Source organism: Notolepis coatsorum, assembly GCF_963971535.1.
Source record: "Notolepis coatsorum genome assembly, chromosome: 10".
NCBI lineage: Eukaryota > Metazoa > Chordata > Actinopteri > Aulopiformes > Paralepididae > Notolepis > Notolepis coatsorum.
Window position 1 is genome coordinate 23,261,727 of NC_140174.1, and position 19,062 is coordinate 23,280,788.

Genomic DNA, 19,062 nt, shown 5'->3' on the forward strand with positions numbered 1-19,062 from the left:
ACTGGTGAGTTTTAACAGGTCCACGTGCATCAGTGCTTCCGGGTTCGTGCGCTAGATCTCCTTAAGTGGTTGCTTGTTCAGCTGAAGAAAAGAGATTTATTTTTAAAGTCAAACTCAATATTTCATTTCAGACCCTGAGGTTACAATGACGACGAGCTTACAAAACAAGATAGAGTTTATCAGCAATTTCATACATATAGACACAATAGATAAGAATATAAACTATAGAAAATCAGCTAAGACAGTCGACACACAGTGAAGATCATACTTGTAAATGCAGCATTATGTACGATTATGTAGAATAAGCGTGTGATTTAACCCCTTTAGACCTACAACGCCTGCTAATAATGCATTATATAGCCTGTATATACACACAAATGTGTTTCCCGGTTTCAATGGGTTTTTAACGGTCAAGTCTACACGTCGACCTAACTTACGTTAACCATTTCAACTGCCCTTTAAACGACGTGCCTGTTTCACATAATTGTACGAGGTTGAATCTACACGGTCCACGCTCCAAGAAGCATCAGAAAACTCGCTGAGTGTGCCTTTACATTTTACGACCCGACGTTCCTACCAAACGCCCCTCTCACCTCCGCCCTGCATCATCTTGTAGAACTTGCTCTCAATGTGGAGCTGGGGGTGTTTGGTCTTCACACATTCCAGCTTGATGGCCACCTCCTCTCCCGTGGCGATGTTAGCACCTGGTGGGAGCATTGATTGAAAACTTTATTAACAGATTTCAGAATGGGTACAATACAATACGGCTCAATACAAACAATTGTTAAGGGGATGCAGACCAGAAAAAGACTTTCGTCTTGTTTACATCAGGGTCCCCCATTTTCAATTTCAACATTTATGACATACATGACATACAGATAGATATACAGTACTGTTTCATCAAGACATTTATGACATAGAAGACATACAAATATACAGTACTGTTTAGGAGAAAGAGGTCATAAAAAATATATAGATTTGAAGGGGAAGAAACTGTACATTGGAGGTGGTTGGGTGGGTTGGTGGCTGGGGGTTTGGACATTTACCCTGGCCAGTTTCTAATTGCAGCCACCAGTAGGTGCTCTATCTATGAGAGCGGTTTTGAAGGAGGGTAGGGATTCACATTATTTTACGGCTGTGGGTAGGGCGTTCCACATTGTTGTGGCATAATTGCGAAACGTGTTTAGTCCCTTGTTTGAAGCGAATCTGGGTTGAACATGATTTGGTGTTGTGGTCGTGGAATTCACTGACCTTTGGGAAGTATTTCGACATGTACATGGGTACCTTGTTGTAGCAGCGACAGAGACGTCACATATACAGTAAATAACCCTAGTCTCTCCTTCCACAATGGCTTCTTTGTCGCAAAAGATACAGTGTAATAGTAGTAGCCGTGATTTACAGAAATCCTTGGTGTTTGTGGGTTCTTGTATGATATAGTTGTGAGGTTTAACCCTTTCACTGCCACACTACCAAACGGTTAACCCTTTCACTGCGACAATACAGACGGTTAACCCTTTCACAACCACACTACAGAAGGTTAACCCTTTCACCACCACACTACGGAAGGTTAACTCTTTCACAACCACACCACAGAAGGTTAACCCTTTCACCACCACACTACGGAAGGTTAACCCTTTCACAACCACACTACAGAAGGTTAACCCTTTCACTACCACACTACAGAAGGTTAGCCCTTTCACTACCACTACGGAAGGTTAACCCTTTCACCACCACACTACAGAAGGTTAACTCTTTCACAACCACACTACATAAGGTTAACTCTTTCACAACCACACTACAGAAGGTTAACCCTTTCACCACCACACTACATAAGGTTAACCCTTTCACTACCACACTACATAAGGTTAACCCTTTCACAACCACACTACATAAGGTTAACCCTTTCACTACCACACTACAGAAGGTTAACCCTTTCACAACCACACTACAGAAGGTTAACCCTGTCACTACCACACTACAGACGGTAGTGAAAGGGTTAATGGTTTCAGGATAATACACAACTAGCATGAATATATCACAGCTTCTAGAACACCTCCAGAGGACTACTCCGATATAAACGGTAAATGAACTGCATTTATATAGCAGCTTTCATCCAAAGCACTTTACAACTTATGCCTCACATTCACCCATTCACTCACACATTCACACACTGGCGGCAGAGGCGACCACGCAAGGTGCCAACCTGCCCACCGGGAACAGTTGGGGGTTAAGCGTCTTGCTCAAGGACACTTCGACGTGCTGCCGGGAGAAGCCGGAATCGAACTGGGAACCTTCTGATTACCATCATCGACCGTTCTATCTACCTCCTGAGCCACTGTGTCGCCCCCTTATATGTTATAGTTGTGAGGTTTAATGGTTTCAGGATAATACACAATAGCAGGAATAGATCACAGCTCCTAGGAAGACTTCCAGAGGACTATTCCGATAGTGGAGTGGAGATTGCTCCTATTTTTACTTGGATAAAATAGAGTGTTCCTAGAAGCTGTCCTCTTAAAGGTGCTGTATAGGTGGCATTTTTTTGTTCAAATAAGTGTTAATAGCTCTACATTTTGACAGCCATCACTGATATTATAGTGTTTTGTCAGTAACATGGGTCCCCCAGTCCCTCTACTCTGCAGTAAACAGAGAATACATTTCCTCATATCCCTTCCCACTTTATCCAATCAGGAGAGAGAACCCTAGAATCGCTAGATATATATATATATATATTTTTTTAAACTTATTTCAAGAAATATTGCCAAGCCACATTTGCTTACTGCACTGGTAGATTATTTGACTTGTTTCAAGGACACATTTGCTTAAAACTAGTTTGTGCAGTGTGGAGTTCTTTCTCCTGATTGGATAAAGTGGGAAGGGATACCAGAACATGTATTTAGTGTTTACTGCAGAGTGGAGGGACTGGGAGACCCATGTTACTGACCAAGTGACCAGACACCCTATATCAGTGATGGTGGCTATCATGAGTGTAGAGATATCATTTTAACATGTAGACCGCTTATTTTAATAAACAAAGAAATACCATTTACAGCACCTTTAAGCACAATCTTTCATCTGCTGTTACTGAGCCAGGGTGGAGGTATAGCCTGCATGGGTACTAATATAGATGTTGATACAAACTGCCAACAGGCCAGACTCTCACCGAGGTAGATATCTCCAAACGAGCCACTTCCGATCTTCCTCCCGAGGCGGTACTTGTTTCCCACCCTCAGCTCCATGGCTTCTGGGCTCTACAACTCACTGTATAGAGGGGGCAAATACACACACACGCACACACGCACGCACACACACACAAGCTGTCATCAATCACGCGAGCGATCAATAGGGTTTGAAGGACACTGTGGTGCAAAGCTGCCCTGTTCAACAACCCCTCCAAAGCGCCGAGCCACGGGGTCGCTGCTCGTCGTTGCTGCTGTATGATCAACTGAAAAAAGATTCAAAAGACAGATTCAAAATAAATAGATAAAAAGATGGATAATAGGCGGGATGGATGAGAAATAATCAAACAAATACAAACGGGGTCATCTATTGGGCGACGAAAGAAGAAACCTACAGGGGGGGAAAACGCTGCCGATTTCTCACGCATATAAAAGTGACTTATCTCGCCTGAAAGTTGGTGTGAAACGAAAGCAGCAGATGTTTTTACTTCCCAGCTAATGGTTTAAACTAACTATAAGCCACGGCGAGCTGTAATCAGGCTTATAGGGGAGAAGGGCAGGAACACAGTGAGGAGGATCCAGCTTTATGATTTATTCACAGCTCAGAGTCGGTTCCGCATTTCACACGCTTTCTTTCGCGCAACAACCCACTTCAAAGGAATCCAGCCCGTTACACAGAATTAGCATAGAGTCGACCCGACTGAAAGAAGCACACAGTGCAATAATAAGGCCCACACACACAAGTGAGAGTTTCTTTCTTTTGAATTCATATTGCTGTTGTTGCCCACTTGCCCTCCCCCCCCCCCCCCCCCCACCGCCATTATCACAAATAAGAGACTGTGTGCTATAGAAGCACTACTCCCTCCTTCTAGACTAGTATAGGCTATACTCACAGTTCTATATCTATTTAAATTTGATCGGAGCTTGATTGATTGATTGACAACTTTATTAACAGATTGCAGAATGGGTACAATACAGCTCAATACACACACAAAAGGGGATGCAGACCAGAGAAAGACTTTCGTCTTGTTTACATCAGGGTCCCCCATTTTCAATTCATCCGGAGGACATGACATACATGACATACAGATAGACAGCTCAACATTAAACATATACTTTTTTTGTATTGCTAAATGCAACGCGTTGCTTTATAAACGCAGTGCAATCCTCCACACACACATCGGAGAGAGAGAGCTGATCGGCTGCAGAGACGCTATAGCAGTGCCAGTAGGCCCACTGTTCCTGTTACTGTTACTGTGCCCTCCTCAGCCCCGCAGCACCGCGGACCACTCGTGACTTGCTGCTGAACGCTCAGCCAGTAATCTGCATGGCCAGTGGTCCAACACAACTGAGAAAGAACCACTATTGTTGCAACAAGGCTGCAAAATGGCAATGCCAGGCAAAAACACTACATTCTCAAAGGTCGGATTCTACTAAAGCGATATAGCCCGAATGCCCAACAATAGGCAACAACACGGGAAGCGTAAAGCAAGGGAAAGCGATCCAAAAGTGCAGCAGGACCAAAACATAATACGGATACACGCCTATATATACGGTGCATCTATCCAGTGTTTGTTAATATTTTCACAACCGCACCCTTCTTTGAGTTGGTTCCTCTCCTCTCGATCCAAAACGCCCTTTTCTCCTCCCTCCCTCCCGAGTGACTCTGACCTGCAATTTATCTAGCCGTGTGTCCGCCTGCAACCCCCCCTGACTACCCCAAACGACCCCCCCCCCCCCCCCAGCACAGCCACACTGAAGAAGTCAATGGACCCGCATCCCGTCTCCTCCTCCTCACCCGGTGATGTCAGTGTCTCTTCGGGGACCGCGGCTCGCTGCCTCCGTGGTGCTGAAAGGGGAGTCGTTGGCACTCAGACAACAGGACCATGGACAGCGACCGACGGAAGAAGCGGCTTCTGACGGCTCGTCATACCTGCTGTGATCTCCCTTTGACCCAAATAGAACCGGTCGACCGACGCCAGGAAGATTCTGCAGCTCTCCGAACGACACCAATTTTTGGAGGAAAAAAACTCTGAAATCCTACCCGTCCCTCTCTCTCTCTCTCTCCCCCTTCGTTACACCATTGACAATATCAATGATGTCATCCACAGCCTCTCTCTCGGAGATACCCGGATTGCCTTAAAGCCACCGCGCAGCTGTTTTTGTTGTATGACGTGCCACAGACCAGTAAAGCATTGATTGATTGATTGAAAACTTTATTAACAGATTGCAGAATGGGTACAGTACAGTACAGCTCAATACATACAATTGTTAAGGGGATCATGCAGACCAGAGAAAGACTTTCGTCTTGTTTACATCAGGGTCCCCCATTTTCAATTCATTATAATATATATGACGACACACACATACAGAATGCATGTTAGTACCCCGGGTGCTGCTTTGCATGGCGTCTGCCCGCTGAACCTTTCAGAGATGTCCTTATGTCATTCTTTCACGGGTATGAATACACATGGCCATTACATTAGAAGCCCGCAGCCTAATGGAACATCCAAAAACGGAGCTAAATGTGCTTTGCCCTTTGTGTCGTTAACATCACCAGTAGTAGGCCTATTTCATCAAGCACAGTGAGTGTCCTGGACTGTGTAAGTCGCTTGACCATTAGGCTATAAGCACTCTATGAGCAAACTCTGCTAGTCTCCGATGTCGTGTACAATACCCTTTTACTATGAATTGATCATCCAGCTTACTTGTGAGGTAAAGACTAGGCTTCTATTTGCCTCAGGAAACAAAATGTTGGGCTATAAAGTCTTTCTGAAATACTCCATAGACTTGAGAGGAATAGTGATTAGGTTTTGATCTGGCCAAGATTGTAGTGACTGCTCTACATGCACCTCCGAGGCCTTGGATCAGTTATTTACCGTCGTCTGTCCGTGGTCCTGTCAACTGATTAACAGCATTAACAGACTGTTAACAGATTAACAGTCAACGCGGTTTCATTGCTGGGTTAAGTACTTCTATTCTATTCACATAATATGCTTACTTCATATATCTACTCCATTCACATATATGCTTACCACTTGTATCTATTGCTATGTTCGCCCACTACAATCACATGAGCTGTCTAACGCCTGTCCCGTCTCCCTGTCCCCCTATGACTTGCTGTCCTGGAGTGCTGACCGGAGTGTCGGACATCCCGTGATGAAGGCCGGGAGGTTGCGACCCCCTCTGCGTGCCCCCCTGTCTCCGGAGGTCTCGTAGTGGTGACCGGAGTGCCGGACGTCCCGCGATGATGTCGGGGAGTTATCTCCCTGTCTCCGGCTGTCCCTGAGCAATGACCGGAGTGTTGAATGTCCCGTGACTAAGACGGGGAGGACGTGACCCTCTTTGCGCCGCCCCTGTGCCTCAAATAGATCCGCTATCAGCTCTATCTTTAATCTTTCAAAATGTTCAGTTGTTATCGCTATTTGCTTTATCTTTAATCTTTCAAAATGTCCAGTTGCTATTGCATGCACTCATCTGTGTTTCACTACACACATGAGTGCATGCTTACCAACTGTCCGTCTGCAACACTACTATCACCAACATCTAAGAAGGGAGATCCCCCCTTGAATGGCCCTTCTAAGGTTTCTCTCCTCCACACTGCCTGTGGAGCTTTTTTCCCTATTGTTAGGTTTTAGTGAGTTTTTCCTTACCTTTGCGTGGGGTATGTCTGGGAGTGCTTGCATTCTTTAATTTTAATTTTTTGCATTCATCTAAAAATGTTTGGACCTTATGGTGTTCTTGTTCTGTTCTTGACTTATTGTTACGTTTTCTTCTTGACTTGCTTAAAGAAGACCTGTACGGCCCATGGGGACATTACATTAACGTGTGTTGTCGGGCCTTATAAATAAATTTGATTTGATCAATTAGAGTGAAGGTTATAAATAGAAAGTAAAAAAACAAAACAATGCTGATTTATTTTACACACAATCTCACACATCCAAAAACCTGTTTGCACACCTTCATTTAGTTGGACAGTTATTGAGTAAATGAGTTTGAACATGGCCACCAGTGGTCATAGAATCTGTTGTATTACAGCTCAATGAAATGGTTTAGATGAACAAGTGAGTTGTCTTATACTGTTATCTTATCATTTCATTGAGCTGTATCGTATTGTTTACACAGCTGCAACTGTCACCCAGCCTTTTAACTGTAATTCGACTGTTGTGCCTCAGATATTACATACCGTATCATTTTATTTGGTAGTTTGTTTTAATTATTTCCCTTACCTCTGATGTATGCATCATCTGTCTCTTTTGTTTTTGTACCCCTTGTCCTGCCAGGCCATCATTGTAAATTAAATAAAAAATCTGGAATTAATACAACACAAGGATTCAATGACCCAGATGACATCATCGGTGGCCATATTCAAACTAATTTACTCTCAAACTAATTGAAGGTGTTTTTCCCCCGATGCATACGAGATTACATGCTAAATGAATCGGCATTGTTTTTTGGTGACGTGCCCCTAAATGTCCTGTCTGACGGGATCAACACAACATCAAATAGAAACCAAGTTTAAATTCGACTTCAAATTAAAACCAAGACACAAGTTTCAATTCAACCTTTATTATCTTGTTCTTTTCCGCTTTAAATTAATTTCCTCTCCTTTTTGTAAAATCTGACAAAAAAAAAGTTCCTGAACAGGAGTGATAATAAAGACCGCCTTAATTTAAATTGATACATATCAACAACAACAACAGAAGAAAAAAAAAAGAAAGAAAAAAAAACCGATAGGTAATGTCGTTTAACAACGTGTCAGTAAAACACACTTTCCAGCTCAGCTTGGTGTGGGTAGGGTTTGGCATGTCGATACAAATGCCTTCAGTTGGTTGCTTCTTCTTAAAAAACAAAATCATTCTCTTATTATTGCATTTGGACAAAAAATAAAATAAAATAAACAATATGCTGCTTTAAAAAAAAGAAAAGAAAAAAACACAACTTAAGAGACATATGCATTAGTGCCAATGTTTTTGAACTTTTCATCTACGCAAGTCCAGAAATACAAACACACACACACACTCTCACACACACACGCACGCACACAATCAATCATACCTGATGCAAGCAGTCAAAACATGTATTCACTTCCCTGACTGGGATAGATAAGTGTTGGAAAGCACGCATGCGCACACACACACACGCACACACACACACATCACCACACACGTGCACGCATGCACACACACCACACACACGCAACACTTGTTACTCATGAATCTCTCATGGACAAGGAAAAAACAAACAAAAAAACAAAAAAAATAAAAAACAAGAAAACATTCACCATTGTAGCCATAACAACACAGACACTCCCGATATCGTCAACATTGTCTCCTCCTCCGTTCCATTCGATCACTGTCAAACTCTCCTATCATGCACACAGGCAGGAGGGCACCTTTAACAGCTTAGTAAGTAAGTCATCAGAATCATCATTATCGTCATGACAATGTTACATAAGAACCAAAAAAAATAAAAAAATAATAATACAATAACGAGGTCAGCGTTTGAATGGGTGGAGAGGGAGGGAGGGAGAGAAAGAGAGGGATAGAGGGAAAGGGAGAGGGGGGAAAAAGGGAGAGAAATGGAAATATAGAGAAAGGAAGGGAGAAAGGGAGAGAAAGACGGGGAGAGCGAAAAGGAGAGAAGAAGGGAGACAGAGACGGGGGGAGAGCGAAAGGGAGAGGGGGAGAGAAAGGGAAAGGGGTACAGAGAAAGAGACAGGGAGAGAGCAAAAGGGAGGGAGGGAGAGAGAGAGAGAGAGGTTTTTTTCTCTCTGGGTTTTTCCACCATGTTACACATATTACTTTTTTTCATTTCTTCTTTTCTTCAAAACAAAAAAAACGATAACAGTTGACGTACATACAACAAGGAGATACAATTTTGCTTGTCAAATATAAGAGCAGTGTGTAACTGGTAAGAATGAGTAGAGGAGGGGGTGATAGTGACATGGTTCCTGGCCTGTGGACTGTATAACCAAGGCCACTTCTATTGTAACATGTCGCCCTGTATAAGGTTTCTGTGTCAAGTTCTCAGTGGAAAAATGGGAGTGACTGGTCGAACCCCAGAGCCATATGTAGTGCGAGTTTGGCCATTGCCGTGATTTCTTTTTTCATATATATATGTATATATTTTTTTTAAACCCTGGTTGACATATTCATGGCTCATTTCTACAGAGAGAGAGATGTGTTGGTTTCCTAGGCGACGCCACTCGTCGCATTTCCCTGATCTTGGGCCGCTGACGCTGCACTGTAGTCGGGACGTTCAGTTCTCCGTTAACCGTGTAGGGGCCCGGGCTTCCACTCCATCACACGCCCCGTAACCCCCCCCCCCCCCCCCCTACCAGTCCCCCGTCCCTGTCCCTGGGACCCGCAAACTTGAGAACTCTGAAGAACACCAGCGAGTGTGTAAGGTCCTAGTCCGCTAGTATGAATATGGAGACTCAGCTATTAATGAGGGGGGGGGGGGGGGGGGTGACTGCTTGAGTCTCTATACAGTAGTGCGTGTCTGAGGGATGGGCTCTCAGGCTGCTGCGGGGGTTTGATCGATAAGTAAAAAGATAAAGAGGGATCCAGTTGAGTCCTGGGAGGAGTCCAATGGTTTTCACCTTTTTCTGCTTCAAGTTTTCACTGTTGACGTCTTCATTTGAAAGGTAAAATGGGTTCATGTTTATGTGTGTGTGTGTGTGTGTGTGTGTGTGTGTGTGAGATAGATAGAGAGAGAGAGAGAGAGAGAGAGAGAGAGAGAGAGAGAGAGATAGAGAGAGAGAGAGAGACAGAGTGTGAGTGTGAGAAAGAGAGCGAGATAATGTGTTGGTGACCAGTGTAGTCAGAATTAATGTCATGTTTGTGTAAATGAATACACAGTGAACATCTGTATATAGTACAATATGGATATAACCTGTGTGTATGTGTTTGTTTTGTGCATGTCGGTGTGTGTGCGTGTGTGTGTGTCCGTCAGTCAATGGTAGAATCCGTCCTGGGGGGGGGACAACGACAACGACTCCCGTCCCTTCAGATGGAGTCGCCCCCTCCCAGCAGGTCTCCGGGCAGCAGTGCGGCAGGACTGCCCATCTGGTGGCGGTCGTCCATCGCCGGAGACCCCCAAAGGCTACTGCTGGGGTACCCGGCGCCCCCCATCCCTCCCCACAGCCCCTGCCTCCCGGCCTCCATGCCCACGCCCCCTCCGTTGCTGCTCCACTGGGCGAAGATGCCCAGGCCGGGCCCCTGGCTGGCCGGCGGGTCCGGAGAGTTGCCCGTACCGTCGAGACTCTGCCAGCCGGAGCTGGAGGGCACGCCCCCTCCTCCTCCGCTCCCTGCTCCTCCCACGGCGACGCTGCCTCCTCCCTCACCTCCCGCCCTCTCACCCCCTCCGTTACTGGTGGCCCCCACCACGGAGCTTCCGGCGGGCCCGGAGCCCGGGGACCCGGCACTGGTCCCTCCGCTGCCTCCTCCTCCTGCCTGGGAATGTGCAATGTAGCGAGCCACCTCCTCCTCGCTCACGAACTCCGCCAAGATGGTGGTGTTGCCCAGCACGCACCTGGTCGCACAAACAACACAGTTAGAGCACACACACACAGTGACACACAGGCGCCGCTACACACACACACACAGAGGCAGTGACACACAGGCTACACACACACACAGAGGCAGTGACACACAGGCTACACACACACACACACACACACAGAGGCAGTGACACACAGGCTACACACACACACAGAGGCAGTGACACACAGCCGGCTAGCTACACACACACACAGAGGCAGTGACACACAGGCTATACACAGGCAGTGACACACACACACACACACTAAGGCTGTCCCCGAACCCTGTTTTTAGGGTTCGAACGTTCGCCAGGGTTTATCGAACGTTCTTTTTTTTTTTAAATTCAATTAAAAAATGTTTTAATACATTTTTTTTTAAATTTTCTTTAATAATAATACTTTAAATTTTTTTTTTATTAACTATTATTATAGATCCTACGGAGGGCGGCATTGCATAGTCTATTGGTGAAAAACATGTTTACAGTGGTGGCTGTTCATGTAAACATGTAATTAAACAAAGCACTCAGAAAAAAATAAACAAGCTACTGCATCAAAGTTACTACTTATGATAAACAATAGCCCTTGCACACCGCAGTCACGTAAGGGGCTAGATAAACAAAGGCATTCGTTTTGTGGCATTAACGTATATAGTTAGTGTTACACATTCAATAACAGGTATTCACTCTTGGTCGACGGGAAGGGGAGAGAGGCGCGCGCCTCGGCTCCTCAACAGACCCGTCCACCGTCTACCTCGGAACGGCAGAGAGACACCGGCGGGGTCCCGCCGGGCTCCCAACACGCCTGCTGCCCGTCCGCCCTCGGCCAGAGTTGTTTCCAACGCAACCACCTCCCGCCATGAAGCTCGCGCTCCGTGGCCGAAAAAGGCTGGTATTCATTAATGATCCTAACCTTGTTACGACTTTTACTTCCTCGGCGGGGAGCTAACGTATTAGCTACGGTAAGTCTGTTACAAGCAGATCAATGGCGGCATTGCCGGAAGTAAAAAACGAATAAACGCTTGCCGATTGGTGGTAACAGCAGAGGCGGGTGCAAGCGGTGTGACATAATTGGCAGAATCGCCTGTCAATCAAAATTGTTCTATTGCATTGGTTGAGAGCTCTGGTTGAGACAATAGTATCCCGCTACAGCCCGGCAGACCATACTGGTTGAGACGAGAGCCGGGGGGACGCGCCGCTTCACATCGCCTCAACCCTGTGCGCCTCCTTTATTTTTTTCCCACCGAACGTTCGAACCCATTAATTAAAGTCCGAATGTCAGCGTAACGAATGAACGTTCGAACGTTCGGGCTCAGCCTTAACACACACACACAGGCTATACACACACACACACACACCTGGCCTCCTCTCACTCAAAGTGCAACTCTCGTCTCATCCACTCTCATCACTCTTTGGTCTCGTTGTCACATTGTTAAAGGGGAACTATTTTACTATTTCTTTCACTATTTGGGCACTTTTACACAATGTGAGTCTATGGAACACCTCTGTAATATATATATATTTTTTTATTCATTGTTTTGTATTTCTAATCAAGTCCTCAAAAAGATCTCGAGCTGTTTTGAGCCTGGGCTCCTAAACCACTGCGCAGCGTCGGCCCCGCCTGAACATTAACATGCAGCGGTGTCTTTATGACATCACATATAGGGCACATTTTCAAATGACTCAGTTCAGTGAGGGTGAATATTGTGAGAGGAGAATTGGAAGAATGCGCCTATATGAGAATTTTGAGACATAGATCATATTAATATAAGTTCACATAGCTAGGAAACAATGCTAAACACTCAAAAAGGCCATTTATAAGATAGTTCCCCTTTAAGTTTCCGTGACCGGTGTCGATTGACAAGGAGAGCGGCAGAACAGGGTTGGAAACACTTTGTACCGGCGGAGAGCAAACACGGAGCGTAGGATTCCACCGAGACCCGTGCCGTATGCAAGTGATGCTGCAGAGGCGCGAACGCAGCACGTTCAGCAACGCACCTACGCTGCCGACACGCCCACCTCCACGAGTTAAACCATTTAGAGCCCAGTAAACATGATACGTCTGCTGCCCAATAGCCATTTCTGATGCTCCGAGGCCAGGCTAACCCTCCCTCAGAGCCATCAGGCCTGAGACATCAATCGATAGGTAAAGAATACTTTGACTAGGGTCAGAGGTAAATTAAAAGGAGCTGTAAGTGGTATTTAGTTGTTAAAATGATAGCTCTACATTCCGACAGCAATCACTGATATAGTGTCTGGTCAGTAACATGGGTCTCCCAGTGTCTCTGGCTCTCTGCTCTGCAGCAGACAGAAAATGCACGTTAGCTAATCAGGAGAGAGAACTCCATACTGAAAAAATAAAAGAAATAAAAACTTGTTTTAAGCAAATATATGCTTTAAATGGGTAAAATAATCTGCCAGTGCAGTAAGCAAGCGTGGCTTGGCAAGATTTCTTGAAATTAGTAAAAATATCTAGGGTTCTCTCTCCTGATTGGATAAAGTGGGAAGGGATACCAGAAAATTAATTTTGTGTTTACTGCAGAGTGGAGGGACTGGGAGATCCATGTTACTGACCAGACACGATCATATCAGTGATGGATTTTGTAACGACGTGAACGCGGACGGAGCGTACAGACTGCATTGCGATTTGCAATGGTTGCCGTGACAGAACGTGCACTCCGTTCTCCGAGCCATGAACTCTGAAACGATCCGACGTTCACAGAGACCGCGCACACCGTCCGCACCGCTTAAAACTAGGGCTGCGTGATCTGGTGAAAGAGTGCGATTGCGATTATTGTGGACAATATTGCAATTACAAGTCTTGGTGTTATAATAGACTCAGACCTAAGCTTTAAATCACACACCAACTAGGTGACAAAACATAATTCTTGCACCTTAGAAACCGATCCATGCCTTTATCTCAAGCCAACTGTAGAGGAGAGACCGCATCAGTCCAGTGTTAGCTACCTTGCATTGGCTTCCGGTAACATTTATATTATTTTAGATATATCAATTTCAAGGTCCTCCTCCTTATATACAAAGCACTAAATGGAACAGGACGCAGCTACATTGCCAATTCTCTTGTCAACTCTGTGCCCCCTAGAACATTATGATCATCTACTACTGGTTTATTGAAGGTCCCCCCCCCCCCCCCAAAAAAGAAAACGCACAGAAATGCTGACTAATGCCTCTGAGTTGACTTGGAAATGCCGAAACTGAACCAAGTGTAAGAACACGTGGAACCTTCGAGTCTTACATGTGCAGTGCGCTCTGGGCCTTGGCTGCTTCCTGTTTGGAGCTGTAGCGAATCAGAGCGCTGCCCTGGGTCAGGCCGAGGTGAAAGGTCAGCAGGGGGCCGTGCTGCATGCAGATGGTCCTCAGGGTGGAGCCGTCAATCTGAATTGAAGGTGGACAGATGTGAGGTTAGGTGTGAGGCGAGAACATGATACACTGGCGAGAAAAACTACTTCATCCAATCCAATGGCTTTTCACACATTTTGTGCTTTTCTAAATACATTCATTTAGGATTTTGTATCTGTCCAAAGTACTCTTATTCTATCAAAGTAAAAAGGAAATGATAGAAATTACAGAAATGTATTACTCTCTTATTTGTATCTTCAGATCTAGATTGTATTGCCTATATTTATGCCTTTCTACTATTACCCTGGCCATACCTGTACCTCCCCTCCCACCTCCTCAATGCTGCTATGACTTATCTCATCATAAGATATCTTATCTTATTTTATTTTGAATACTCACCATAATCAGTGTGGTAGAGCCATGGGTGGAACCTTGTCTTGTCAGCCTGTGCTTAAACTTAGTTTTCTCTCCTCTCTTTCTGCTCTCCTGTTCCACTCTGCTCTCCTGTTCCACTCTGCTCTCCTGTTCCTCTCTGCTCTCCTGTTCCTTATTCACTTATTGAAGTAACGTTACCGGTATTATGATTCACTGAGTTTGCTAACGTTAACATTACCTAGCTAACGTTAGCTGGAACATTATTTCACAATATATTACTGAATTGAGCTTTGCATGCCAATATACGAAATTATTTCTGAACCATTTGAACGTTCGGGGCCAGCCCTGCTTTGCCAGTGACTGTTGTCCTGTACTGCCCGTCCTCAGAGTGGAGAGAGATAGTCTTTGTCTTTAGTCTTTGTTAGTTGATACTAACTAATACTGAATGAGTATTTCCTGAAATATTATTAGCACATCTCTGGAAAGCACTAGATTTAAAGAGGTCCTTCTGCATTATTGGACGTGGGAAAACTCACATTCTATAGATTTGTAGATTAAATCAACTAATCAATCAGTCGACAAATCCTACGTCTATCAGTCTGAGAATTCCTCCAAGTCAATGTTCCACAGAGAAGAGATAAGAGAGGCTGTGTTTGTACCCACCTGTGGCGTGAGATTGCTGAGCACCAACCAACAGCTTCCTCTGGAGCTGCCATCACTCCATGTAGAGCCTGGGGAGGGAGGGGGAGAGAGAGATTAGTTTATCCCTCCCTGTGTATTACCTGCAGCCTCTCAAACCCAATGATTGAGAAATAACTTGCACTGCTTTCGCCCTAGCTTGGCTGCACCCCAAGATCAAATATGAATGCACTTGTTTTAAAAAGAGCCCCGTGTTCCATCTCAGGAACCACGCTACTTTCACATTTATATATGAATATTTCAACACAGGGTAGTAGTACACGGCTGTACACGGGGAAGCGCTAGATGGAAGCGACACCAACAACGCGTTACGACATTACCAGTGGTGCTGGAGCCACCGCCCCAACCCCTGGCAGCCAACCGAGGGGCTCCCCCTGACCAAGGGGAAGGCGACGGCTGTTTTTGATTGGCCAGTCCTGGAGGTGGGCGGGGCAGTTGGGTCTGGCTGCTGCCACGATTGGCTTTCCAGGGCTTGTTGTGTCCAATGGGCTCGGGGGGCCAGCTGGTCTTGTATTCTGTGTACTTTGCTGTATGGGAGACAGGGGATGAGATGATAAATGAACATGGTGGCGGCAGAGCAAACCAGATAATAAGGGATGGGCATGTTTTCCCAGATTCAGGCAAGCGATACCGGAGTCTCATGGCAAGCACAGAAAGACTCAGAAGAAGCTTCTATCCCCAGGCCATCAGGATGCTCAACGAACAATAACACTATGTAACAACCATCAAATGCACTCACAGCACACACATCCACACGCACACACTCACTTTAAACAAACAACTCACTGCAGCACCCACTTTACACACTTTAGAACACCTAAACACACTTTATATTTATTGGTAAAGAATTTGCACTACAACCCATACCTCATTACACCTTACTGTAAATTGTACCTAAATTGTACCTCATCCCATTTCTGCTTTGCACTATATAGTATATTGTATATTAGTATATTGTATAATATATTGTATGGTAACTCAGTTACTTCTACTCTGCATTGAACAGACCTCCAATCCGGCTTTAGGAAGTCCTACTCTACTGAAACATGTCTTCTTTATCTTACAGACAGTATCAGGAGGGAGATAGATTCAGGTAAGCTGTGTGGGCTAGTTCTTCTAGACCTACAGAAGGCTTTCGACACAGTGAACCATGACATACTGCTCTCCAAGCTTAAGGCCTTGGGTATGTCTGAGACAGTGGTCAGATGGTTCTCTTCCTACCTTGCTGATAGGGTGCAGCGGGTTGAGGTCAGTGGCACTATGTCAGAGGCCAAGCCCATTGTATGTGGGGTCCCACAAGGAAGCGTGCTAGGACCTCTCCTTTTTTTACTGTACATAAATTACATGTCAGCAGCATGCTCATGTAACTTGTTTTTATTTGCAGACGACTCAGCCCTGCTAGTCTCACACAAGGATCAGAACACACTAGAACAGATGCTAGGTGAAGAACTTGCAGGGGTCAGCAGGTGGCTTTCGGACAACAGGCTTTCTCTTCACCTAGGTAAGACAGAGGCAGTACTATTAGGCTCCAAGCCCAAGCTCAGGAAAGCACAGGAGTTTAATATCCAGCTAGGAGCTGTAACCCTAAAACAGCAAAAAAAAAAAAGCGAAGTATCTAGGCTGTATGATAGACGGGAGCCTAGATGGGGAGGCTATGGCCTCCCAAGTACTGGGCAAAGTCAACGCCCGCACCAGGGCCCTCATGCATCAACGTGTTCTACGCACAGATCTGTGCGTAACCCGTGCGTACGATCATTTCTAAGCAAAGAGTGGGATTCATCAATTTGAACTTGAACTTGACTTCGTGCGTACATCTACGCACAGGTCAGACCTGGCGTACCTAGCTCCCAGTGGTAGAATATATTATTACAACAAGGAAATGAGCTTCTGTGCATAATAACACTGGATGTTCTGTATGAACCGTAGTTCATTATAGTTCATTGTAAGATAGCAACAGTAGTGTAATTATGGTCAAAACCCTATAAATAGCATTTGGAATAATAGATCTTTCTCTCAGAATGAATGCAGCATGGTTTATATAGCGTTATCGGAATATACGGGGTGTAGGCTACTGACTGACTGCGCTCCGCGTAGCTTGATTGATTGATTGATTGAAAAGTTTATTAACAGATTGCAGAATGGGTACAGTACAGTACAGCTCAGTACATACAATTGTTAATTGGGGATGCAGACCAACTTTCGTCCTGTTTACATCAGGGTCCCCCATTTTCAATTCATCATAAAGCTCAACTCGTTATTATTTTGCGCACAGACCGCCGAAACACGGGAACGTTTTGATTATATTTAAAAGGCTTTACGTTAAACGAAACAAGTGGAATTTCGAAGCTGTAAGCAGAATAAGTCATATGAATATAGTGTTCTTCCCCCTTTTTACTGTACAAGAAAGAATAGAAAACGCATTGCAATGACACCATGCAGATATAGTGGACAGACTATATGATGGGATTCAAGTTCGCGTTTTTGTTGCTCATAGGCATGCTGTCAGAGTATGATATCTTAATCAAACATTCTAGAACATTTGTCGTCACAGATCATGTCCTAATGGAACATAGGCTATGGCATGGATCGTGATATTGTGTGGACTGTTATTATTACTGTACGGCGGTACCACCCATTGTGACAGCAGCCTTGAGTCCCGCACACAAACATGATGGAATTCAAGTTCATGTATTGAAAGGCAGGATACATCATACATGCAGTGAGATTCATTGTTCTTGTATATGCTCTTGTATTATATTGTTTATATAGGCTACCCAATACTGACATCAAAATAGATTGTAGTATGCCTCTAGAAATCATATGCAGCAGGTAGAAAATTGACGGGAGATCCATCGCGATTTGGAATAGAATTGAGGAGAACTTTAATCCGTGGGTATTAATCAAACAACACGGGAAAAGGCAGTCATATTCCAGCGCGGTCTTTATTAGCCGACAACAAAATAGATGCCTCTAAAAATCATATAGCCAATCGAACAACTAATAAAGGCATTCATATTACAGCACGGTTATAATGACACACAACCAACGCCAAACAGTGGTCAACGAACGGTCTTTATTAGTATTTTGAGCTGTCCAGGCAGAATTGCAGCAATGGTCTTAGGGAGCCGTTGATATCTGACATCACCGTTTACAAGTCCGCCTTTTATTTATCCCATAAATCATAATACGCGATAGTGTCTTCTTGGTTCGACAGCAGTGAATTCTCCGTGGAGTTTCTCGGAGTCCCGCTCGGGTCGGTCCATTATTTCACATCCCATGGGGGGTGTTTCCTCATTTTCATGACCATATATGGATAATCATGCACGAGCATTGACGGTAGAACAAAGTGGTATTCATCAACACGGCAGGGCATAGAGCCTGCGTACGCACGTGTGATGAATGCCGACTTCCCTGTGCGTACGCTAGTTCTACATTCCGTGCTTACGTGTGGAAGTAGGTCAAGTTCTACGTCCACGTTGATGCATGAGGGCCCAGGTACCTAGCTAGGAAAGCCAACCTCCTTGGCAGAGATAGCCTCAGGCTACTAGCAAATAGCCTAGTACTCTGCCACTTTGACTATGGTAGCGCGTCGTGGTTCGAGGGCCTGACAGTGAACATAAAAAAGAAGCTTCAGGAGGGGCGGCTACGTGGCGTAGTGGGCAAGGCGCTCGCCACGAATGACGGAGACGCTGGGCTTGCCTGTTCGAGCCCAGCGCTCCACATTGCTTTCAGTTTAGCTGGTCGTTCATACTAATACACATTGGCCGTATTAGGGGGTGGGAAACTGATGGGTGGGAATCGGGCGTTGTGGACAGCGACTCCTACAGGTCGGTTGGTGCGCCTGCGCAGTAGAATCAGGAAGTGTCGGGGGCAGCGTGAGCCTCCCACGCGTTACTCCTCGCCACTGAGAGAT

At 45.2% G+C, this 19,062-nt stretch overlaps 2 protein-coding genes across 2 annotated transcripts in view; both read right to left on the reverse strand.

Annotated features, from left to right (window-relative positions):
- csnk1e (casein kinase 1, epsilon) overlaps positions 1-5,101 on the reverse strand; it is a 45,929-nt gene extending 40,828 nt beyond the window's left edge. Inside the window, exons 1-3 of the mRNA XM_084322844.1 lie at positions 4,975-5,101; positions 3,161-3,258; positions 594-704 (exon numbers count right to left, since the gene is read on the reverse strand). Coding sequence (XP_084178970.1) covers positions 594-704; positions 3,161-3,236 — 187 coding nt within the window. The 5' untranslated portion in view covers positions 3,237-3,258; positions 4,975-5,101. The remainder of the gene's footprint in view (positions 1-593; positions 705-3,160; positions 3,259-4,974) is intronic.
- Positions 5,102-10,039: 4,938 nt separating this feature from the next.
- Positions 10,040-19,062, reverse strand: part of tnrc6ba (trinucleotide repeat containing adaptor 6Ba) — a 70,745-nt gene continuing 61,722 nt past the window's right edge. The window contains 4 exon segments of the mRNA XM_084323756.1: positions 10,040-10,712; positions 13,972-14,111; positions 15,114-15,181; positions 15,470-15,676. Of these exon segments, the coding sequence (XP_084179882.1) occupies positions 10,187-10,712; positions 13,972-14,111; positions 15,114-15,181; positions 15,470-15,676 (941 nt within the window). The 3' untranslated portion in view covers positions 10,040-10,186.